The sequence below is a fragment of the Candoia aspera genome, chromosome 1 (assembly GCF_035149785.1).
Source record: "Candoia aspera isolate rCanAsp1 chromosome 1, rCanAsp1.hap2, whole genome shotgun sequence".
Lineage (NCBI taxonomy): Eukaryota > Metazoa > Chordata > Lepidosauria > Squamata > Boidae > Candoia > Candoia aspera.
The window spans coordinates 169,440,801-169,465,784 of NC_086153.1; the positions used below are offsets into that span (position 1 = coordinate 169,440,801).

General features: G+C 37.0%; 1 protein-coding gene across 4 annotated transcripts in view; it reads right to left on the bottom strand.

The window, feature by feature from the left end:
- The window catches only part of UBE2F (ubiquitin conjugating enzyme E2 F (putative)), a 63,814-nt gene that overhangs the window by 9,772 nt on the left and 29,058 nt on the right, over positions 1-24,984 (bottom strand). For 3 of the 4 annotated variants that reach the window (XM_063317901.1, XM_063317902.1, XM_063317899.1), the window contains exons 6-9: positions 20,107-20,177; positions 17,412-17,469; positions 12,365-12,397; positions 6,021-6,083 (exon numbers count right to left, since the gene is read on the bottom strand). In XM_063317901.1, coding sequence (XP_063173971.1) covers positions 6,021-6,083; positions 12,365-12,397; positions 17,412-17,469; positions 20,107-20,177 — 225 coding nt within the window. The remainder of the gene's footprint in view (positions 1-6,020; positions 6,084-12,364; positions 12,398-17,411; positions 17,470-20,106; positions 20,178-24,984) is intronic. The other variant, XM_063317900.1, reaches the window with a different exon arrangement.

The window sequence follows — 24,984 nt, forward strand, 5'->3', positions numbered from 1 at the left end:
AGTAGCATTTCAGCGAGGACCTGGATGAGGAAGCCTAAAGGGTGGATGGTGGATAAAAGATTATTATGTGTGGGGTATAGTTTAAGGTGGGGGGAAAGGGGTACATGTTTATGTAATTTGGTTGTATGTTTATGTATTTGGTTGTATGTATGTTATGTTGTTATTATGTTTTCTTTTATATTTAATTGTTGTTATATTAGGTTGTTAAATAGTACAGACAGCTCACAAGGTGGGACAAAAAACATTTGTTGCGTTAGAAATAAGTTTAAAGATAGTTAAAAACATAAAAATTGTAACATGGAATATTAGAGGCTGGGTAATGTGTTAAAAAGAAGAAGAGTGGAAGCACAATTAGGAAAGACCAAACGTAATTTTTTTTTGCAAGAAAAGCATCAAAAAACGGATGGAATTAATGAATTGAAGCTGAATTGGATTGATAAATATGAAAAATCGTATGGTACTTCAAAAGCAAGGGGAGTAGCAACATTAATCTCTAAAAGATGAGGGTTTATAATGGAAAAAATAAAGAGAGATGATAAAGGAAGATATTTAATGATACAAGGTCAGATAAGAGGTTAATAAATGTATATGCACAGAATGAAAAACAGTGAATTTTTTAGTATTGTTGTAAAGCAGGTTGAAGAAGAAAGTAAAGGGATGATTGTATTAGCAGGAGACTGTATCATGGTAGTAGATAAGAAACTGGATAAATCAAATGTAACAGTACAGGAGATGAAAAATAGAAAAACAATGTTAAACAGATTGATGAAACAGATTAATTTAAAAGATGTCTGGAGAGAATTGGAAGGGAAAAGGCATTTACATACTTTTCACAAGTACATAATACATATTCGATAATAGATTATATATTTGCTTCAAATAATGCGTTGACAAAAATGAGAAATGTAGAAATTGAAGTCATAAAAATTAGTGATCATTCAATGATGAGTATTCAAATGAAAACAAAATGTGATTATAAGGAAGCAAAAAGATGGAAAATGGATATGATTTTTTAGAAATGAAGAGAGAATGGAAAAATTAAAGAGAGAATGGAAGGAAATATGGCAGATTAATGATAATGGTGAAACTAACCAAGGAATATTATGGGACTCAATGAAGGCAGCAATAAGAGGATTAAGCATTAAAGAAGCTCAATGTTAAAAAAAACAAAAAAAGCAAAAGGAGGAAGAGATAGATCGGAAGATAAGAGAATTAGAGAGAATTTATATTATTAATAGAGATAAGAACATTTTGAATGAGGTTAAAAAAAAGAATTGCAAGGAGGTGAGATGGAAAAGGTCCAGAGAAATTTGATCTATTTAAAAAGAGAATATTTTGAATATGCTAATAAAAATTCTAAGATGTTAGCCAGGGCTGTTCAATTGAAAAAGACAAAAATGGAAATAGGTATAATTAAAGATATAATTGGATGGAATCTGATGAAAGATAAAAGAAATACAAGAATTTTATGAGAAGTTGTATACAACTAAAGGGAGTTCAGAAGTGAAAATTAGAGCTTATATTGAGAAAAAATTAAGTATTAAACTTCAGGAGGATGGTAAAGAAAGATTAGAACAAAATTTGTGAAGGAAGAGATAGAAGAGGTTAAAAAGAATATGAAAGTTGGAAAAATGCCTGGGATGGATGGCTTCGGAGCAGAATTTTATAAAGTGTTTAAAAAAAATTTAATTCCGAAATTGGAAAAATTATTTAATAGTATTTTAGAAGGAGGGGAGATTCCACCATCCTGGCAGTATTCTACAATAGTTTTGATTCCAAAGCCTGGAAAAGATAAATCAGAAATTGATTCATATAGACCAATATCATTAATAAATCAAGATGCGAAGATATTCACAGCAATTTTAGCAAAAAGACTGAATGGGTTTATACGAAAATATATTAGAAATCATCAAAGTGGATTTATAAAAGGAAGACAAATGGCAGATTTAATGAGAGGTTATTGAATGTAATTAATTATATAAAAGAAAAAGAGGTAAAAGCTGTAATATCTTTTACCTCTAGATATCTTTAAAGCACTAGATATCTTTAAAGCGTTTGATTCAGTAGAATGGCCAACATTAAAAAATTTAGTTCAACAAATGGAATTTGGAAAAAAAATTCAACATATTATTTACAAGATTATTTACAGGATTTAAAAACACTGAATTTTGATAAAGTGAAGGAAGAAATAAAAGAAAAAATACCTGGATATAAAAAATTGAAATTGTCATGGTTTGGGAGAGTAGCACTATGCAAAATGAGGATTTTACCTAAAATAATTTTTTTATTTTGGATGCTAACAATAAAATGATCACAGGAGGAGTTAAAACAATGGCAAAATATTATAAATAGTTTTTGTAATGGAGATAAAAAATTAAGAATAAATAAAAAGTTATGGTATGTATCTCAGAAAGAGGGAGGGTTAGGTATTCCAAATATTAATATGTATTATATAGTTAATCAAATGAGATATGTTCCTAATATGATATATTGACCAGAAAAATTGATTTGGGGAGAAATGGAGTTAGGGGAGATAAGTGATAAGGATTGTTTTCTTTTTACACAAAACAAAAATGTTTTAGTGAAATAAAAAACCCAATAAGTAATGTTATATTATAGATTTGGCATAAAAATAAAAAAATATTTAGTCCAAGAATATCATCACTGACTCGAATTGTAGATTTGGAAAAATTCCCAGAAAATCTTAAGGCAGGGTTAATAAAAGATATGGAGCGAGCTGGAGTATTAAGATTGAAAGATTGGTTAAGTAAAGTTTCTAGCAGAGAGGATATAAAGGGAATACTTTGACAGAGTAAAATATCTTGGTATAATGTATTGCAATTGGAGGAATGGTCAAGGATTTGGACACAAAGAATTATGAAAAATAAGTGTTATAAGAGAATTGTTATAAGACAATTTAGAAATGGTATATGACTCCAATAATGTTAAACTACTATAATAGAAATAATTTTAAAAATTGTTGTAGGTGTGGAAATATGAAATCAGAGTGGCAAAAGAAAGAGATGATAATAATTTTTGTTACTGCCTTAAGATTAATAATAGTTAAAATATGGAAAGTGGATTATGAGTATGAGCTTGAAGATTGGTTTAAAGAAGTATGGAATATTGCTATTAATGATAAATTGACATGTGAACTAAAATATAAAAGGGTTTGGTGAAAAGGAATGATTTTGATGTTATATGGGGTGAATTTCTGGAGTATGTTTTTTTTAAAGGAAAGGGCGTAAAACCAGATCAATATATATTATCTTTTTGGAGAAGACTTATTAAAAATTATTAATAATAAAAATGTGTGATAATAAAAAGATAAAGAGGTCCCACGAGTGATGGGTGCATATACAGGTTAAGTTATAAAGTTAAATGTTTTATGTTTTGGTTGTTGATTGAATTATTTTATGTGTTTTTGTTATTATTGGTTGTGTGTTTTGTAATTTGTATTTTAAAATTAAAAAAAATAAAAAATAAAACAATAAAGAATTTAGCATGGATTTGGTGTGAGGAAATCTTTTCAGACTAATGTTATCTCATTTTTGGTTGGTTAGCTTCCTTAACAGTTTGTAGAAAGGCTAATGTAATATATTTGGACTTCAGCAAAATATCTGACAAATACTCAGTGATGTACTGATGAGTAACTTGGATGAAGTGGATATATTTATTTTATTTATCAAATTTGTCACCGCCCATCTCCTCCGACCGGAGGGACTCGGAGCTGCTTCTCAATCATACTCAAAGAGTACCCACTGATGGCTTCTCATCAAACTGGAAATAGATACCAAGTGGGGTAACACAAATATCAGTCCTGGGTTCTCTTCAATATTCTTAATAATGACTTGGATAAAAAAGTTGCAGATAACTCAGAACAGGGTGGGAAAGCATGTCCTAGAAAACATAGGTTAAATAATCTTGATAGGTTAGCAAAACAGGCTGAAACCAATAAAAGTCCCTCCCCATGAGGGGGAGATGGGCGGTGAATAAATTTATTTTAAAAAAAATCAAATTTAATAGAGGCAAGTGCAAATTCCTCATTTAGAAAACAAAAATCAAATGCACTGGCATGGGATAGGAGATACCTGGCTTGGGAATGACAGTTGTGAAAAAGATCTGGGAATAGTAGTCAATTGCAAGCTGAGTATGAGCCAGCAGTGTGATATAGCTGCAAAGAAGGCAAATCCAGTTTTAGTTTCAATCAACAGAAGTATAATTTCCAAATCACAGGAAATAATTGTTCCACTTTATTCTACAAGTCAGGCTCCACCCTGAGCATTGTGCCTAGTTAGAAATGAAGTCCTATGAAGAGAGATTGAAAGAGCTGCGTACGTTTAGGCTTAAGAAAAGATGACTGAGGGGGATATAATAGCACTCTACAAGTATCTGACAAGATGTCACAAAGGCTTTCTCATTCTAGAGTATAGGACATGGAGCTGCTTACAATCAAAATAAGTAAGTAAATAAATGCTTTAAATTACAAGACAGCTTCTGATTGAATGTTAGGAGGAGTGTTGGGCTCTCAATCACTGGAGGTGTTCAAGTGGAGATTGGGTAACCATGTTTTGAATGCTTTAATTTAGATTGCTGTGCTGAGCAGAGGGTTGGGAATCTCTTCCATCTCTATGATTCTAAGGTTGTTATGTTTCTTTGGAACAATGCAGAAAAACAAAAAGCAAACAATTATCTGAGTGTTACAGAAGATCAAATACCAAACGGAGAAGCAGCTGGTAGCCCCAGCCACATGGATGTACAGAATGGATGAGCTTCCAAGCAAACATCCTGCATAGCTCTGAGAAATTCCAACACTGGCTTCATGCAGGAGCATCATCCATATGTGAGATATACAAAGACCACGAAGACGTGTGCTTTGTTCCACTGCTTTTGACAGTGGTTTTTTTTGTTTGTTTGCTTTAGATAGGGGAGTGAGTCGCATTTTATGTTTTTGCAATAAGCAAGCAAAAGCATACCCACTGTACCGATACTAACTTTTCTATCTTTTTCTACCTTATACTTTCCTGAGACTTTTTTTTGCTTTTAAAAAGAAATGTTGTTTTTGTTCCAGTTAGCAACCATTATGAGTTTTTTGACTTGGGGCTCCCAAGCGATCTGCAGATTCATACAAAGAGAAAAGTGCTGTTACGGTCCCTCCGAGTTTCAGATAATCAGCTTGCTCTAATTCTCAGAAAGGACTGGCCTTTTCTTTGTGCATCGCTACTTCTTAATTGTCAGAACAACTTATTTAATTTTCTCAGCTTCAGGAAATCAGCGTAAAATTGCAAAGTCTTATAGGCAAACCTTCTTCAAATGTAGCTAATCAAACCAACACAGTTGATAGAAATTTCCATTAGGCAATTTTCAAATTCCTATAACCAATAATTTTCTTCAGCTTTTTCATCCTCTTTTAGTTTCAGCATGTAACGTGACGGTTGTTTGTTTGCTTGGTATTCTTGGTATACAACAACCTGTCAGGTTGCTGTACCTGTTGCTTGGTATTCTTTATATTTAATCTTATTCCCATCTTCTCACTAGGCTCTTTGACTTTCACTAGTGGAGCCTGCAGATCATTTGCATATTCAGCTATCAGAGCAATGTCCTCAGCTTAGTGCAGGTTATAGATGCTTTTCTCCTACATGAATGTCAACCACATTCATCTTTTTCCAATCCAGCTTCCCTCAATATATATTCAGCATATAGACTGAAAAAATACAGAGAGAGTATACTGTTCTTCTTACTTCTTTCTCCACCTGGAGCCAGTCTGTTTCTCTGTTTTCTGTCTGAAGGCTGAGATTTACAGATGAAAATCCATACCATTCTGAGCAAGAGTTAATGTTCTCTCTCTCTCTCTCCTTATACAATGGAATAAGCAGTTCCAAGCCAATTATGAAAAAGGACTATGATACATTGTAAATATTAGTTTATGTAAACATTTTCCTTTTGAAAGCTACCGAATGAATTTTTAAGAAATGAGCAGTATTCCTGTAAAGTAATTTTCAATAATTTTCAATACTCACCTTGTCACGTAAATGATGTTCTGCAGCTTCAATATTTAAAGGATCATCAAAATTCAAGAGATCCTAAAAAGCACAAAATAAGGGATTTTTTAAAAAAGCTAGCTGTAAATTATTATCATTTGGGTCTCTATTCCTTGAACAGCAGCTTTGAAAAACAAGCTGATTTTCAAACTGAAGTGGAATCAAAATCTTTTTTGGGAAATACACACTGTTGGACTGTCAAAACTCCAGCAGCAAATAAATAAGCAACTATGCATGGATAAAAACAGTTGATCAATTCATGTTGCTAAGGAGAAAATATTGTCTCTGCAGAAACAGGACCAAGGTTTAGGTGAGTTTCTCAGGTTTTTGTACTAGATGATGCTGGAAATGATACAGAATGAATGTTATATGTTGACAGTGTTATTTCTATAAGCATTTGTTTAATTTTATTTACTTCCCCAAATAAACAAATACCTTAGAAGGTAGTAGTTACTTTAAAAACAGGTTAGAAATGGCAATATTACTTTAAATGTATTTTGGAAATATAATTTTGCTGCCAGTCCCATAATGATAAGCATAGATTTCTTATACTGAATTTATAATGATGTTATCTCTCTTCCTGGTAGCAGTGGATCCTGATGATGAAATGGGGGTGTTCCCTATAAGAACATTATGGGACCCAAAGGCAACATTCCATATCATATGTTGTTGGGCTCTTATATGGCAGAAAGGACATATACAGGTACAGTCTAAGAGATCTGAGTTAGTAAACTGCAGGATTTTATAGATCTCAGTAGAATGTCATTTCCATTGTCATATGGGATTCTTCTGCATTTTTACTGTAGAATATAATTCATTTCAGGAGCAGAAAGACAACATAGAGTTATTTTTGATCTGAAATAAAATGGACACCTTGGTTTTGAAGCAACATAATTTGATTCTTAGGTGTTCTAATATGCCAGATGGTACTCAAAACTAGAGAAGAGAAGCCATTTAGACAACTGAGTCCAAAACATTATACTTGATCACTTATTCATTGAGGAAAATGATAAACAGCTACATATTTGGGTGTGGCAAAACTTTTAAGCACCACTGTAATATAAACTTGCTACTCACTGATAACTGATAATTGCAATCCAAAAGCATTTAACTGTTTTTCTTTTTGGAATTTGATATTGCAATAAAAGCATCATGCAAAGAGCATTTACATAGCCACCTCTCTTTCATTTTTCCCCTCATTCTTTCCTTCTTTTCTGGATGTATTCTGAATTTACTTGAACTTTAATTATTATTATTAAGGTAAAAATTAAAATGCTTATAAAGTTAACAGTGATCATGAATTTTGTGCAGACTGAAATTCAACAGATAAACCTCCTTTGGAGGGAGGAGGGAAATGAATTAAACCCTCTTTTGAGGGAGGTGCTCCTTTGTGTGCAGGAGGCGCTGGGGTCCAGAGCAGGCTGGCCACAACTGCAAGGCTGAGAAAGGACCCCCTGCATAATGACCTGGGCCAAAGGCACAAGCCAGCCCACTGCCTTGGCTGAACAGCAGCCGCGAGGGTCGCTCAGCAGCGCTGCAGCATGGGCTGAGCAAAAGCTCCTATCAGTCCTGCTCTGCCCACCTCGTGGCAGGGTCAGGTGATCTTCACAGCTAATGTTGATCTTGTGCACATCTAGACGGTAGACCTCAGCCCAACAGAAGACCACACCCTGCTACAGTCCTCACTGAAAAGGAGATGTATTAATTTTTGCCACAAGGAAGTTAAAGATTTTACGGGTTGTTGGTTGTATGTGGGTTATATGTTGTATCTCAGTTTTGTGCTTTGTTTTGTTTGCAGCCATACGTAGATGCAAAGGCATGTGTGTATCATACAAGTGTTAATGCTGTTAAGGTTTCAGATTGTATGTTGTAAATACAAAGACTGCTAGCATGTTGGTTTTGTTTGTTGTACTTTTGTGTGTGTGCAGAGTGTGCACTGTACGCATTGTACACATTCAGAGCTTCAGGATATATTTTAAAATGTGAAGTCCTACACAGATTTTTGGTCTATTGAGCTCTGTTGTGCTGTACGTTCATTCTGCCTGCTCTTGAATAGCAATGAAATACTGCAGAGTTCACTACCACTGTCACACTGCAATCCATCTGCCTGACAATCTTTATCTCCACAACACTGCCAAGCAAAGGGTTACCCGATCCAATCGGTAAGTCAAGGACCAAAAGCACAAGGCGGGAACCACAACCACTCCGGCACTGCTCGGCTTTAGGGCAACAAAGGAGAATGAAGTGGGAGTACAGAAGAGACTCAGGAACAATGTGACCACCGGTGACGTGCATCTGCAGACGTCTGTCCTCCTGTGCCAGAAGCACTCATGGAGTAATACTTCCCAGCATAAGGAGGAGAGTGCTGACACAGTGAAGGGACAAACAGTCAACATCTTTTTATATTCTCCTAGCCGGCTGTCATAGATCAGAAACAGACCTATTTGCAGGGCTATCAGCTGTCTCCTGCCTGAAGGGAGCAGCAGGCCACACATATGCCTTTAGCCACGTTAAACAAAAGCCAGCTTCTGGAGCTCTTGTGCGCCTTCCTGGAGAAGGCTTTTGTTACGTACGATGGGTCATTATGCCAGGCTTACCCAGCACGTGTGAAATGGACTGGAATGGGCCACTTCACATCAAATGACCACCAGACCTACTACTGTGGACAAGAGGACCACAGAAGAAATGGAGTAGCCTTCATAATTAATAGTAAACTGGCTAAAGCAGTGCTTGGATACAACCCAAAAAACGACAGAATGATCTCAATTCGAATTCAGGGCAAGCCATCTAACATCACAGTGATCCAAATATACGTCCCAACCACAAATGCTGAAGAAGCTGAAGTAGAGCAGTTCTATGAGGATCTGCAGCACCTACTGGACAACACGCCTAAAAGAGATGTTATTTTCATCACAGGAGACTGGAATGCTAAGGTGGGCAGTCAAATGACACCTCGAATTACAGGTAAGCATGGGCTGGGAGAACAAAGTGCAGCAGGACATAGGCTGATAGAATTTTGCCAAGACAACTCACTCTGCATAACAAACACTCTCTTCCAACAACCTAAGAGACGGCTTTATACATGGACTTCACCAGATGGACAACACCGAAATCAGATTGATTACATCCTTTGCAGCCAAAGGTGGTGGACATCTGTACAGTCGGTAAAAACAAGGCCTGGAGCTGACTGTAGTTCAGATCACGAACTTCTTCTTGCACAATTTAGGATCAGACTAAAGAGATTAGGGAAGACCCACAGATCAGCTAGATATGAGCTCACTAATATTCCTAAGGAATATGCAGTGGAGGTGAAGAATAGATTTAAGGGACTGGACTTAGTAGATAGGGCCCCGGAAGAACTCTGGACAGAAGTTCGCAACATTGTTCAGGAGGCGGCAACAAAATACATCCCAAAGAAAGAGAAAACCAAGAAGGCAAAATGGCTGTCTGCCGAGACACTAGAAGTAGCCCAAGAAAGAAGGAAAGCAAAAGGCAACAGTGATAGGGGGAGATATGCCCAATTAAATGCAAAATTCCAGAGGTTAGCCAGAAGAGATAAGGAATTATTTTTAAACAAGCAATGTGCGGAAGTGGAAGAAGACAATAGAATAGGAAGGACAAGAGACCTGTTCCAGAAAATTAGAAACATTGGAGGTAAATTCCAGGCAAAAATGGGTATGATCAAAAACAAAGATGGCCAGGACCTAACAGAAGAAGAAGAGATCAAGAAAAGGTGGCAAGAATATACAGAAGACCTGTATAGGAAGGATAACAATATTGGGGATAGCTTTGACGGTGTGGTCAGTGAGCTAGAGCCAGACATCCTGAAGAGTGAGGTTGAGTGGGCCTTAAGAAGCATTGCTAATAACAAGGCAGCAGGAGACGACGGCATCCCAGCTGAACTGTTCAAAATCTTGCAAGATGATGCTGTCAAGGTAATGCATGCTATATGCCAGCAACTGGAAAAAATCAACTTATATCCCCATACCAAAAAAGGGAAACACTAAAGAATGTTCAAACTATCGAACAGTGGCACTCATTTCACATGCCAGTAAGGTAATGCTCAAGATCCTGCAAGGGAGACTTCAGCAGTTCATGGAGCGAGAATTGCCAGATGTACAAGCTGGGTTTAGAAAAGGCAGAGGAACTAGAAACCAAATTGCCAATATCCGCTGGATAATGGAAAAAGCCAGGGAGTTTCAGCAAAACATCTATTTCTGTTTTATTGACTATTCTAAAGCCTTTGACTGTGTGGACCATAACAAATTGTGGCAAGTTCTTAGTGGTATGGGGATACCAAGTCATCTTGTATGCCTCCTGAAGAATCTGTATAACGACCAAGTAGCAACAGTAAGGACAGACCACGGAACAACGGACTGATTTAAGATTGGGAAAGGAGTACGGCAGGGCTGTATACTCTCACCCTACCTATTCAACTTGTATGCAGAACACATCATGCGACAAGCTGGGCTTGAGGAATCCAAGGCTGGAGTTAAAATCTCTGGAAGAAACATTAACGATCTCAGATATGCAGATGATACCACTTTGATGGCTGAAAGTGAAGAGGAACTGAGGAGCCTTATGATGAAGGTGAAAGAAGAAAGTGCAAAAGCTGGCTTGCAGCTAAACCTCAAAAAAACCAAGATTATGGCAACCAGCTTGATAACTGGCAAATAGAGGGAGAAAATGTAGAAGCAGTGAAAGACTTCGTATTCCTAGGTGCGAAGATTACTGCAGATGCTGACTGCAGTCAGGAAATCAGAAGACGCTTAATCCTTGGGAGAAGAGCAATGACAAATCTCGATAAAATAGTTAAGAGCAGAGACATCACACTGACAACAAAGGCCCGCATAGTTAAAGCAATGGTGTTCCCTGTAGTAACATATGGCTGCGAGAGCTGGACCATAAGGAAGGCTGAGAGAAGGAAGATCGATGCTTTTGAACTGTGGTGTTGGAGGAAAATTCTGAGAGTGCCTTGGACTGCAAGAAGATCAAACCAGTCCATCCTCCAGGAAATAAAGCCAGACTGCTCACTTGAGGGAAAGATATTAAAGGCAAAACTGAAATACTTTGGCCACATAATGAGAAGACAGGACACCCTGGAGAAGATGCTGATGCTAGGGAGAGTGGAAGGCAAAAGGAAGAGGGGACGACCAAGGGCAAGATGGATGGATAATATTCTAGAGGTGACGGACTCGTCCCTGGGGGAGCTGGGGGTGTTGATGACCGACAGGAAGCTCTGGCGTGGGCTGGTCCATGAAGTCACGAAGAGTCGGAAGTGACTAAACAAATAAACAACAACACCCAGCATGTGACTTACCAAGCCTACTTGATTATTACCAATAGTATGCACTGAAAATGACTTGTTTTGGGCCAATGACAAAGCCAAGATGATGGCATCATATTGGCAGCTTAAGGTTTGATCTGGATACAAAAGAAGAAGAACCAAGCCTACTCGCAGAAGGGCCCCTCACAGGTCATAAAAGCCAACGCGCATAACAGCAAAGAAGCGAAAAGCAAACCAACCCAAGTGAACCCAAAACACTAACTGAAAGACTTGAAAGAACAGAAACAATTTAAAAAAAGATTTAAAGGTGTTTTTTTAAAAAAAAATCACTGGAGGATTGCTGGAGTTACCCAGAGATGTGGTTAAAAAAATCTAAGAGAAATAAGCAGGAGCTGCATTTAGATGGGATGCAAAAAGAAGATGGACTGCAACATCCCTCCATGAGGGATGCTGCCAGGCACAAAACCACCATCATGAATCGGCCACGGTGGAGAAGCGGCTGCCTGGGAGAAAAGCCGAGGTCAAGGTCAGCCTCTTCTGATCAAGCTCTGGGGCTCTGGTTGCTATTGCTGCATGTTTATTTATTTATATTTTGAATTTTGTCACCACCCATCCCACTCAAAGTGTTGCAGTGGCCAGAGCACTGTTTCATTATGTATGCGGGGGATTTGTTTTGCTCTGTATTTGTGCCTTACCTATAAGTTCATGCTTATTTTATGTGTGTGAAAACAGCGTAGACCATGCTTTCTTTTTTGATGGTTTACTGATTTTCAGCACTGTAATTTGGGAGGGAGCAAAAATGGGGCCAGTTGTTTTTTTTTACTAGAGCCCATTTCATCAGGTACATCTGATAAAGGAGACTCTAGTCCAAAAATATTTATGCAATAACAAATGGGTTAGTCTTCAAATGTTATAAGAAACATGGTAGATTTTGGATCAACAGGTTTCGGAAATTGTAGGACTAATCTGTTCAGGCCAGTTATTACAATAGCAGATTAATCAAAATGCACACTCATTCAGTGAAGTTGTTACTTACAGTAAATAAAGAGTTTAATCCCCAAACAACATCCTGAAAAGGAAAAAAAAATAGACTCAGCCAAAGTCAAATACTTTAAATTTCTACACATTATATAAAAAAACAGATGGACAGACTGAAAGATCATCATGAAACTATATGGTGACATCCTTATGAATTTCAGAATTTTAAAGAATCTGATTTGCAAATTATTAAAAACAAATTTAAATCTTTGAAATGATGCAACCATTTAAGTTCAAATCCCTTAGTGTCTGATTTTTCTTTCCTTGTTACCAGATATGTTCATCTTAATCTTTTGTTCATTTTTGGTGTTAGTGACATTCACAAACTTTCCAAGCTAAATGATACCCAAGTTATAAGAATAAAATATGCTGGTTATCTGGCTGGCTGGCTGGCTGTCTAGTTATATCACTCTATTAGTTAAAGATGGTTTGAAATGAGAAATGATTTTTAGCAATTTCCTCTTGTCACCACTACTCCCCTATATTACTATTCCTAAAATTTACTCTGGTGGGTTGAAGGGACTCTCTAAAACAACGTGGTACTGTTCTGTAAGTATTGCAGAGGAGAACTGCTAACAACCAGTTTTTTCCCTGCTCCACTGATAGAAATCTTCTGAGGATCAAAGAGTATTCTGTTAATGAAATTACACCAATTGGATTCAGCCCACTGTCAATAAGCCAATAAAAACGTAATTTATTTTGTACTATTTATAGCTCCTTAATTTTGTTCCCACAAAGTAGTAGATAATGGAGATAAACAGCAAATATAAATGCGCTGTATAATTTACCATCTAAAATCTTCTTTGAGTTTATTTGCTTTAATAATTATATTACTACAAACATTAATTCTAAATATAATTATTTTGTCTGAAAATGAAAAGAAGTATCAGTGGATAACATGACACATGAAACAAACTATTCTTCATGACAGTTTATTGATAGAGCTTGACCAATACTACACTTTAACAGACATTGACTTGATCAGGGTATGTGGGAGTCAGAATTCCAGGTTTAAGATTTTTGGGGGGGAACACATGACCTTCTTGGTCTCAGACTTGAAAACAGAAGTACTAATTTCTCTCATGAGATTATTGAAAAGGTGTGATATAGATTGTAAAAAGGACCACAACACTGATTGATAATGATACTCTGGCACTTCTGTACATAAAACCATACATAAAAAAAATAATAAAATTCATTATCACTTAATAAGATCCATTTTTTCTATAGAAGAAGAAAAAGCCTACCACTGGGAATAAAAGTAGCACATTAATAAAATAGGTAACAACAAAAATAAATTTTAAAAAATCCTTCTCTTTAATAACATGAAAGTCTAGTCTAGTGATTGAAAATGGTTATTTCTAAGATCCTGTTAAATGACATTCTTGTATTTCTGGACGGACTTGACCCTATTCAACATTATTGGACAGGGAGGTGAATCCTCACTCAAAGAGGTGTTAATTGCTAACACAAATTCAGCCTCCATAAGCTCACAAGATGCTTCCTCAAGTCTCATAGACTCACACTGATCCCAGATTATTTCACAAGATTTAGCCCCAGTCATCTGCAGTGGCACTGCTGTCCATGTATTGTCCAGCCCTGCTCAAATCTGACTGGCTTATCTGCTAAATGCTGCAAGTATTCTTCACAAGGCCCTTCAGATGTTCCTGGAGATCATTATTCCCTAAAAGGGAAAGAGTTGCCTTAAAAAGTGCCAGTGAGTAGCACTGAGCAGATGCAATAAAAACAGCGAAGTACTTATTTTTGGCCACTTGTATTGCCAATGTGTAGGCTCAAACAGGCGCTCTTATCAGTGCCCATTTGGCACTGTTGTGCTGAGATGGGTTTTCCTCTAGGCATCTCCTCTGCCCTTCATCTAATTAAAGCAATCGCTTTGACGAAGGAATTAAGCAGAGTTGAATACTGGCACCAGAGCCACTATTACATAACATTTATATAAATTCTTTGGTGGTCTATCAGAACAGTCCTGACTTCTTCCCCCACAAGTTAGCTTAGCAGTTCATGCTTCTATATGCTGATGATATAGTATCCTGGTTAGATCTTGACTGGATTAAAATGTGCCCTAAAATCACTTGCCACTCACTGTAAATATGAAGAATTAAAAATTAACTATGTAAAGACAAAAGCCTTGAGCTTTGCCAAACTTCCTAGAATGCACAGGTGAAATCAAAGAAATTATGATGTTTAGGATCTTTTTCAGACCTCTGGCAGAGAAGTGCTCATGTGGACTAGGTAGCCCAGAATGCTTAAAAATCAGCTTGGAGCAATTAGAATTTTCAATTAAGGGGTACCCTTTTTATCCTATTGCCCTAAAGCTATTCTCTGCCAAGGTGAACTCCCAATTCCTGTATGGTGCACAGCAGTTACTCAGAACTGGAAAGTGGCAGTCTAAATTCTTATAAAACTTGAAAAAAGTTCCACACTGTGTTTCCAATGTAGTTCTCTACCATGAGGCTGGTGAAATTAAGATTGAAACCAAGATTTGGCAAACCTTCTTTACCTATTGGTTAATAGACTTGACCCTTCTCATATTAGTAGATAATTTCAATGCCAGATGGAAGAGATATCTAAAAAAAGAAGTTGCATTTTTATGGATTCTCCTGGGAAGCCTTTCTGTCTCTAGAGTATGGCAGCCAAAAAGGTATTGACACAATGTGTTCTAGGCATGGAAAAACAAACTGACCAGTCTCACCAGCCCAAAGACATACCTCCCATGTTTAGACCTGAGAGATATTTAAATTCTATCATGGTTTCCCAACCAAAAAAGGGCTCTAATGCAAGCTTAGTTTATAGTCCTGCTATCAACAGTACTAGAAGCCAGACATAAGAAAATATCTACTTTGCCCCAGTGCGCCCATGCAGCACAGGCACTATAGAAACCACTGCCCATGTCTTATTATTCTTTGAGTTTTATAGAGATTCTAGAGCCTGCTTTATCTATCGTTACATAGTTAGATATCCATTCATAGCCTTGGACATGCAAATTCTCATCATTTCATTCAAAATTAGGCAAGAGCTGATACTCCTTGACTACTGTCACTCACTAACCAAAACAAAGACTTGGAGGATAGATGATGAAGGATACTCTTGCTGTATATATAATGTCAAGGGAATTTAGGTCCCCCCTTGATTATGCAGCATTTTAAATTCAGTATTTTAGTGTCACTAATATAATGCAATGTTTTTCCAGATTCTCATTTTTAGTTTGTGATTCAGATCATAGTTTAGTTTTAAATGACATTACAATTTTAGCATTAGGATTACAGTTTTAGCATTAATATAATTTTTAGAATATTATTTATCCATATTTAGGATGTCAAGCTGAAATTATGTTCTCACTTTTTTTCCCTCTTTCATTAGTTGTTTGTTTGATTCCTCTGTTTTATGCTAGTTATTGACCAACCAAAGACTGACTCTTTTTCAACAGCGAATATATGCATTTTTAGGTTTAAACGGAAGATTACATGTTATCCTTTCTTCTTTTTACCTACAGTAAATTTAATCTGGTGGATCTCCCGAGGGGTGGGGGGAAAAATAGCTGGGGCTGGAGGAATGGGTGGGTTCCCCTATAGCATACTGCCTGCTCTGGATACTGCTGGAGATCAGGAACATACTGATATCTGGACAAAGGTAGCAATGGGGCAAGTGCTCAAAAGAATCTTGTCCTTTACTTTTCTACTAACAGTGGCTAACATTTTTAACAAAAAATACAAAAGTTAACAACATAAATATTAACAATTAACAGCCTAGATCAGGGTTTCTCAACCAGGGTTCCGTGGAGTCCTAGGGTTCCACGAGAGGTCACAAGGGGTTCTCTGGGAGATCGCAATTTATTTTAAAAATTATTGGAAATTCAGGCAATTTCACATTAAAGAGGTATGTTTCATTCTTTATTTTTAGTTTAAGAACACTATTAATGCATAGATACAGGCCTACACATGAAATGAATGTAATCGTTTTGTTAACTTCTGGTCTATATTTGAGCCTGAATTTCCCTGAGACCTGAAAAATATTTCAAGGGTTCCTCCTGGGTCAAGAGGTTGAGAAAGGCTGGCCTAGAGAGGCAGATGCATTTTTACTAATTTTCTAAATCTGTAGAGAGGGGGACCCAAATTCAATTCTTAAATTGTTTTAAAATAAGCATTTTAAAGATTCAGGTTGCACTTATTTGCTCAGTAATGTGCATATCCTACTAATTTAAATAAATCTACATTAATAGTTATACCTCAAATATTAAAGAATCTTCTAAGAACACTTGATACTGCAGTATTACTAACCATTACGGGAAAGGTATACAATTTTAATGTATGTAATGTATGTCTTGATGTATTTTTCTTTCTAAAGCCATTTGTACAGAAGTTCTGAAATACAGATCAGAGCTTCAAAATGACCACAATTTTTCCTATGTTGTAGTCCACTCCCTCATCCACTACACTAAGTGCTATTAGTTGTGGGTGGATAGCACACACCCCCCTCTCTGGATACCAACAAACTAAGGAATGAGAGATGTGGATTAGAACCAATGGGGAAGGGGCAGAGAGAAAAAGATAAAAGGATCAGATAATATATACCCTGAACTGAACTGGATCTTTTCTATGAGTTCACCATCAAAACATCTACTGAGGCACCGAAGCTAAGTAGATATGGACCTGATCAGCAACTGGATAGGACATCACTGGAAATACAATGAAAAAGCAGAATATTTAATAAAGGAGATAACCTACCAACCCCTCCCTGATCTCACAATACTTTCAATAAGTAGAACTGGAAGTCAGATTATTTCTCCATAGTTCCTTGGGTACTTTTAAAATCTGATTCAGATTTATTGTGAGCCACCAAGGATTATCTTGTATAAGACAGGTGGCCATGTAAGTTTCTAAATAAGTAAAATTTGAGTCCCATCTATTTTACAGGATGAGAGCTCAATCTCCCACTGAAATCAATTATTATTTGGCTAGATTGTTCCTTAAATATTTGTTTTCTGAAACCAAGGCAAAACCAAAGAAAGATTTATATACAACTACCTTTAAGGTTCTAGTTGGAGCCCAGCCAGTGCCATCAATAGAATGTTCTCTCAATAAACTGAAAGAGATACCAAAACATTAACTATAATTCACCTTTTTAAATACATTAGGTTCTAGAAATGCAATAAATGTAGCAAAACATGCACATTCACTTAGCAAATACTGTAGTTGTGCATTAATATTTTACAAGTACTGCCAAAGTATATTTACCACGTTATACAAAGCTCTGAGAAAAAGTATCACACATTATATATTGAATTTGAACAGATGTAAAATTACACATTTTTAAAAAGATATGGGATTACATCTGATTTCTGAACATGTTCAGAGAAGGGGAGCTCAGACAATGAGCACTGTTGACATTGTTAATACTGCTGGGGCTTCTTCTTTTCCTCACATTCCTCACAATCTGCCTTCTTGCTTGACTATTATTCTGTGACCTGGCATGATAAAGAATCCCTGTTTTGTGACAGCTTTTTAGTTATCTGAAGAGTGCTTTCACACCCCCTCAGTCTTCTCAAGATTGAACATACCCAGTTTCCTCAATCTTTCCTCATAGGATTTAATTTTGTTGCCCTTCTTATTCCAATATATCTCAATATTTCCTGAAGTGTGATGTTCAGAATTAGATGTAGTACTTGAGGAGAGTCTGACTAGTGCATAAAACTATGGAACTATTACATCCCATAATCCGGAAATTATTTTTTACTGTAATGCATTTAATTGGGGGACCACTAAGGTCTCCAAAAATTGCATTTGCTTGATCTGTCTCTTATGGAGTAAACCTACAGTCTGTGCAGAATTATTCACCCCCCTTCAGATTGTATGAATTTTTCCATATCTTTGCCTCTGAACGTTAACTAAGTTTCATGTGGTTCCTGCTGGTATGAAAAGGGAGTCTGAGTGAACAAATAACATCAACGTTTGATGCCTGTTTCATTTATTTCAGAAATAAAGTTGTCCAATATGCAGTGTACCAGTGTGAAAAGTAATTGTGCCTCTCATTCAATTAAAGAGATAACTAGGGCCAGTTATGTGAGTACTTCAGTAAATAATCAGTGTTGATTTGAGCCAGGTCTGTCCTATCTCACAGATTCTAGAATAGTATTACACTGTGCTCAAAAGAAATTTCTGAAGTCCTCCAGGAAGAAGTCATTTGTGCCTATCTGTCTGGAAAAAGTTATAAAGCCATTTCTAAAGCTCTCAGGCTCCACCAATCCACAGTCAGAGCCCTAGTCTTTAAATGGAGAAGACAGAAATGCATTTTCCTAAATGCTGGGGAAGAGAGGGCCAAATGCACCTCCTTGGGGAATGGATTCCATAGCCTGAGAACTACAGAGGTGAAGGCCCTCTCTCATGAACTTCTGCTGGCAGGGCTATTCTTTCAAGGTTCTTTTCTGCTGATCCAAGTAACTGGGCAGGTCTATAGCAGGAAAGGCAGTCCCTCAAATAGTCAGGCTTTAAGCTATTATGACTTTAAAGTTCAAGCTCAGCAATTTAATTTTTATCCAGCAACCAGTATTCAGATCTAGACACTTACCAAGGATAGCCCCAAATAAAGCATGTTGCAGATGCCAAGAGGTTGTAACTAATGCGTGGATAACTATTCCTAAGCCTCACTGGATCAGGAAGGGTTGCAGTGGGTGTATGAGCTGTAGTAGTCCTTGCAACAGTTGCCACCTGCAAATCCAGTTGCAGTTGGGGAGTCAAGGAACACCCCCCAGTGAACTTGCTCTTTCTGGGGGAGGCCACTCCCATCCAAACAGGTTTCACATCAATCCCCAAGACCAGCTTCTCCTTACCAACAACAACTCCATCTTGTCTTAACTGATATTTCTTTTTGGTAATGGACTGGTTTAATGATTACCAAGCTCACTGAAATCAAATTTTCAGGGGACAGAGGTATAGTATGGAAAACATTGATTGCCTATTTTATAAACTATTCAAGGTTTCTATCTCTTCCTGCCCATCTTCTAAAGCAAAAGATGGTCGTAACATTCTTCTCCTAGTCATAGGTGGCAGTGGCATTATATCTTTCTCATTTACTCAGGTGGCTGTTTACTTATAAATAATAAAAATGTTAACATTCATGCTTATTCACTGAATAACAGTTTACACTCTCACTCTCTCTTTCTTTCCTTCCTTCCATTGATAAATTTATATCCGACCTTTCCTTTTTAGGAGCTATACAGTGACTCCTTTCCTTTCCTTTATTTCTGTTTTCTTTCTGTCACTCACCTCCTCTCTTCAACCTCTCTAATTTTCATAGGATTCTGCCCTGTTTTCTTTATAAGGAAGTGCATAACGTTTTCCTTTCCTTTCCTTAAACGAATGAAAGTAATTTACCATTTCATCATAGAAGGCTGTATTTAATAATTAACAGATTCAGAAGATTAGATAAAGCCAATAATGTTTTGGTTTAGAAAAATTATGATTACCAGAGTATGGAAGCAGGTGATTGGATAGCTCTATATTTAATATATTTTTTTGCATCATTTTTGCCCACAGAAATTATCTTGACTCAACTGTTGCTCAGACTGAAGCCAAAAAAAAATCCCCCCCCTCATTTAGAAGTATTAGGTATTCCATTTTCTTTTTAAATTTATATGTGCTTCCTTTCCCCTCCCCCCATTTTATATACATATTTGATAAAAGTATAACAAAAGAAAACTGAGCTATTCAGATGATGAATTACCTCAAACAGATCTCCCCTGTCTCAGTTATATTTGGATGCCAGATTCTTGTCAAACACCTTACTTTTGGAGGCTGTCAAAGAATAAAACAGAGATTACAATCAGTTATATATGAAAGGCAAATTGCTCCTTCTCCATCTACCCATCTTCTGTGCAGTGTGTATCCCAGCTTCATGAAGCTACATAAAAGACAGACAATTCCTATCCTTACCACTACTAAAATATTTTGTCTTCATTATATATAGCTATAAAAACCAAGTATTGGGCAAACCATGCAATATTAACAAAAGCTGACAAAGGTTTACATATACCAAGTTCAAAACATTCTGATGGCTTTCACTTAAGCCAATTCATATTATTAGGAAATTAAATGATGTTCAATGGATAGAAATTAAGTTAGCATCAGACTCTGTATTGATTAGGGTGATATGATTCCTCTATGATGTTTTATAAAAGTAGTACCTACTCCTTTAAAAGCATACTTGAAACTTACATTAGAAGTTTGGAAAAAATGGAAACATTGTATGGCTCCTGACTTCTCTACTCTCATTCCTCAATCATCTTTTTTAAAGCAAAGGATAAATCTGTTTAATACAAGGAATGGGAAGAGAGAGGAATTTATAGAATTATAAATGTAATTACTGATGCAATATATTGTGCAAAAGGACCGGTCAGAAGTTACAACTTCATGTCAAGTGAGTCAAGTACCCTCATTCCTTCACAGTCTAGATTTGGTCAGTTAGGACCATTAAAACATATGAAAAATTATGTTCATCCATCTCATTTATTCACAATTAAAACTAAAGCTTCTCTTTGGTTTTAATCTTAATATTTAATCTTAAACCCCTCTGGAAGATAATTTGGAATTCTTTTATGCTGCAGCACAGAATACTTCTTAAATCTGTTCTAACAAGTCATCAAAATTGGCTATGAAGCTAACCCACAGGTTTACACTCTACACTCTGCTAAAATTAGACAATATAAATTGTAACCATTCTATATTCTGTAGGCAAAGTTGTATTCAAATTGGTACAAATTACCATATTCAGCGGCACTGCCAATAATCAGCATTTTTGGTTCAATGAACCTCGTGCAAATCACTCAGTAATGCTTCGGAATGAGTCCTACTATTGGTTATAGTATAAATCTATATTCCTTAACATGTATAAGTTGATACCAACGTAAGAAATTGATTCAATTGATTCAAAGGAATTGATTCAATACCTGCTGTTTAAAAGCCAAGTTTGCCGTTGGAAAATATTAGAACACTACAACAGATCTTTCAGTGGTATTTAAAAATACATGCAATTGTTTTGTCTGAGAATTAACAGTTTTGAAAAATCCTACAACGAAAGATAAATTTATTCAATTCTCATAATTCATTATAAGCACTTTTCTAATAAAATTTGTACAAATGTCATTCTATGCAAAAAAAAATACTATAGGTGTTTTAGATGTTTGTACTTCTCTTTCAGATCACAACAGTATTTATAATTAATTAAAATATTTATAATTAATGCAAACATTTTATTTTTCTTCCTTTTTCTTTAATTTATATTTATTAAGGGTTTTTTTCACAGAATAAACGAGAAACCCAAAGAAAAAAGGAAAGAAAGAAAGAAATAAGAAAGTGCAAGAAATGAAAGAGAGAGAAAAAAACTAAATAAATATATGTATGACTTCTGACCTTCTTTTCAACAGATAATTACAATCTTATTGTCCCTCTTCCCTCTTAGATTTATACAAGTCTCTTCAGCCCCTCATATAATCCACATCTTTTTTTAAATCTTCAGATCCATAAACCATCATTTCTTTCCTCTTTTAGCAAAAAGTCCATATAAGGTTTCCAGTCTTTCAGAAAAGTTTTTGTTGTTTCTCTGACTAAATGACCAGTTTTGCCATTTCTGCGAATTGGGACATTTTCACAATCCATTCCTCCACTATGGGGATTATTTTTCTTCCGTTTTCATATGCTTTTGCTTTGCCCTTGCTTTATTATTTTTTTAACTGTACTTTTTAATTTTACCCTGAAGTTCTGTTTTTCAACAAAAAATTTAAAAGGTAACACAAAGCAGCACATCAGTGAGCTGTTTTTACTAAGATGAACAATTTTGTATGGGAAAGAACTATGGAAATGTTTATAGAATGACAATGACAATTGTAGGATACCACGGAGATCGATGCTCTCCCCATTTGTATCCAACATCTACATGAAGCCACTGGGTGAGGTCACCCATCAACACAGGATCAGGTATCACCTGTCCACCGTTGACACTCAACTTTGGTGAAAGGCGAACGATTTATATGATCTGAAGAGAAACCATTTTGACTTCCGGTGGGGGATTAATGGTGGAAGACTGTTTCTAGCCGGTTCTCTCAGCTAGGTCGACAGCACGGTATTTAACTGGTGGCTCAGGCAAGATTCTGAGCCCCAAAGCATTCCCTGGGAAGGAGGAAAGCTTGGAATCGCCCCCTCAGGTCTTCTGGACAGCTGCAGCTTGCTGGAGGGTTGTGGATTCGATGATCGATCAGTGAGTGGAACAGCTGAGAAGCGGGGGAATCATCTTGTCCAAACCGCATTTTTGAAGCCCTCAAAGGGACACTAATTCCGACCATCCCACTTCTTAGTTCACTTCTGTACTTTAATGATTGGATCTTAAGAAGCTATTTCCAATACAGAAATACTATTTCTTTTGGTGGATTTATAATTATTTTTTGGGAATTATTCTTAATTGAGATGTACCTATTTTATGGATTATAAGTCAAACAAGGAAACTAAAAGATGTACTGTTTTTACTGAGAATTTTTTATTTTTCCTTTAAGGGAATAAATTGTTCTCTGATTTCTATTATTTTTTATATTTTTATGGAAAAGACTTTTTACTCATTTAAGAGACTTTGTTGGATTTGAGACAAACTATTTTTAGACTATATGAGAAAGTTATGTTGTGGCTAGCTTTTTAAGCTGTGATTGGATACTGTTTCAAAATATTGTTGTTGGAAAGCTTGTGTTTGAAATGGTATTCCCAGTAGTAACATATGGCTGCAAGAGCTGGACCATAAGGAAGGCTGAGAGAAGCAAGATCGATGCTTTGGAACTGTGGTGTTGGAGGAAAATTCTGAGAGTGCCTTGGACTGCAAGAAGGTCAAACCAGTCCATCCTCCAGGAAATAAAGCCAGACTGCTCACTTGAGGGAATGATATTAAAGGCAAAACTGAAATACTTTGGCCACATAATGAGAAGACAGGACACCCTGGAGAAGATGCTGATGCTAGGGAGAGTGGAAGGCAAAAGGAAGAGGGGCCAACCAAGGGCAAGATGGATAGATGATATTCTAGAGGTGACGGACTCGTCCCTGGGGGAGCTGGGGGTGTTGACGACCGACAGGAAGCTCTGGCGTGGGCTGGTCCGTGAAGTCACAAAGAGCTGGAGGCGACTGAACAAATAAACAACAACAAGAAGCTCAAGTTTCAACCTAAGGCTTGTGATTGGGTAATTTTTCATACTCATTAACCATAGACTTCTTCCCTCCTGTGATAACAACATTTGGCCACTAGATGAAGCTGTAATATTAAAGTTTAAACTATTGGGATTTTTTTAAATATCGGAATATTGAAATATTGAAGCCACATAATTTTTATGTAATTTCTTTTTTAATATAAAATAAAAGGAGAAATCATGACCACTAGAAAGCAAGTAAGACATGGGTCTGGGGGACCTGCTGATTTGTACTATATGAAAATGTTATTTGAAGAGTTTACATTAAAAACCACACAATCTATTGCCCAGTCTTTTCAAATTATGAAAGAACAAGATGATAAAAGATTTGCTGAATATGAGAAAAGATTTGATCAGAAACTGGAAAAAATGGAAATGAAATTTGAGGGAGGAATTAAAAAGGTTGACAATAGAGTTGATGCATTGGAGAGAGCAAGAGAAAATGATTTGGACAGAATCGTATTATTAGAACTGATAAAGACTTAGTGTCAGGCTCTGCCTGAGACCCAATAAAAACACAGACGCTAGAGTAGACTTAGGTTCTGGTTTTATTTGGGAATAGAATGCATGCCCTTAGAAAGCTGAGAGTGAGGGGAGTGCGCCGGAACGGGATTTAAATAGCCCGCGCCGGTCAGCGCTCCACCCCACCTTACCCCAGGTGCGCCCCACGAGTCCCAACAGTTTGTCCTTGCCAGGTGAGAGGTTGTCCAGCCCCCTGTGCCCCGGGTGCGGTGATGATCCATTGCCGGGCGATCAGGCTTCTAATTCCTCGAAAGCCCGGGCGCGCCCTTCTGAACCTTGCCTGTTCGGTTGTTATTCAATTTCATGTCAGTTTCCTTTTATTGTTGCTTCCTGGGCTGCCAGACTCGGTCGTTACATAGTTTCCTTAAACCCCTTACTTTTTTTGTGTTTTTCTATTGCCCTTGCCTTATCAGCTCAGGACCCATATCCCTGTATTGTCATGCAAGCCGTTGCGATGTTGCAAACATCGCAATGGCGATCATGACATACTGCCCCCCTTGAGAAAAATCAAGCCGAGGGTTTGGAGGGATATGTGGTGTGGAAGTTGCGGATTAGCTCGGGAGCCTGGCTGTCTTGGGAAGCGACGCACTCAGGGTGTGGAAAGTGTTTCCATTTTACCAGGTATTGGAGGGAGCCCCGCAGTTTGCGGGAGTCAAGTACCTCCTTGATCTTGAAATGTTGCTGTCCGTCTATCATAACTGGTGGCAGGGGGAGTGCGTGGGTGCCACCGGGAGGAGTCACTTGCCGGCTTGAGTAAGCTGCAGTGGAACACCGGGTGCAGCCGCTTTAAATTATGGGGCAGGTCCAAGTGCACCGTGACTGGGTTCACGATTTGTGTCACCTGGAATGGCCCAATAAAT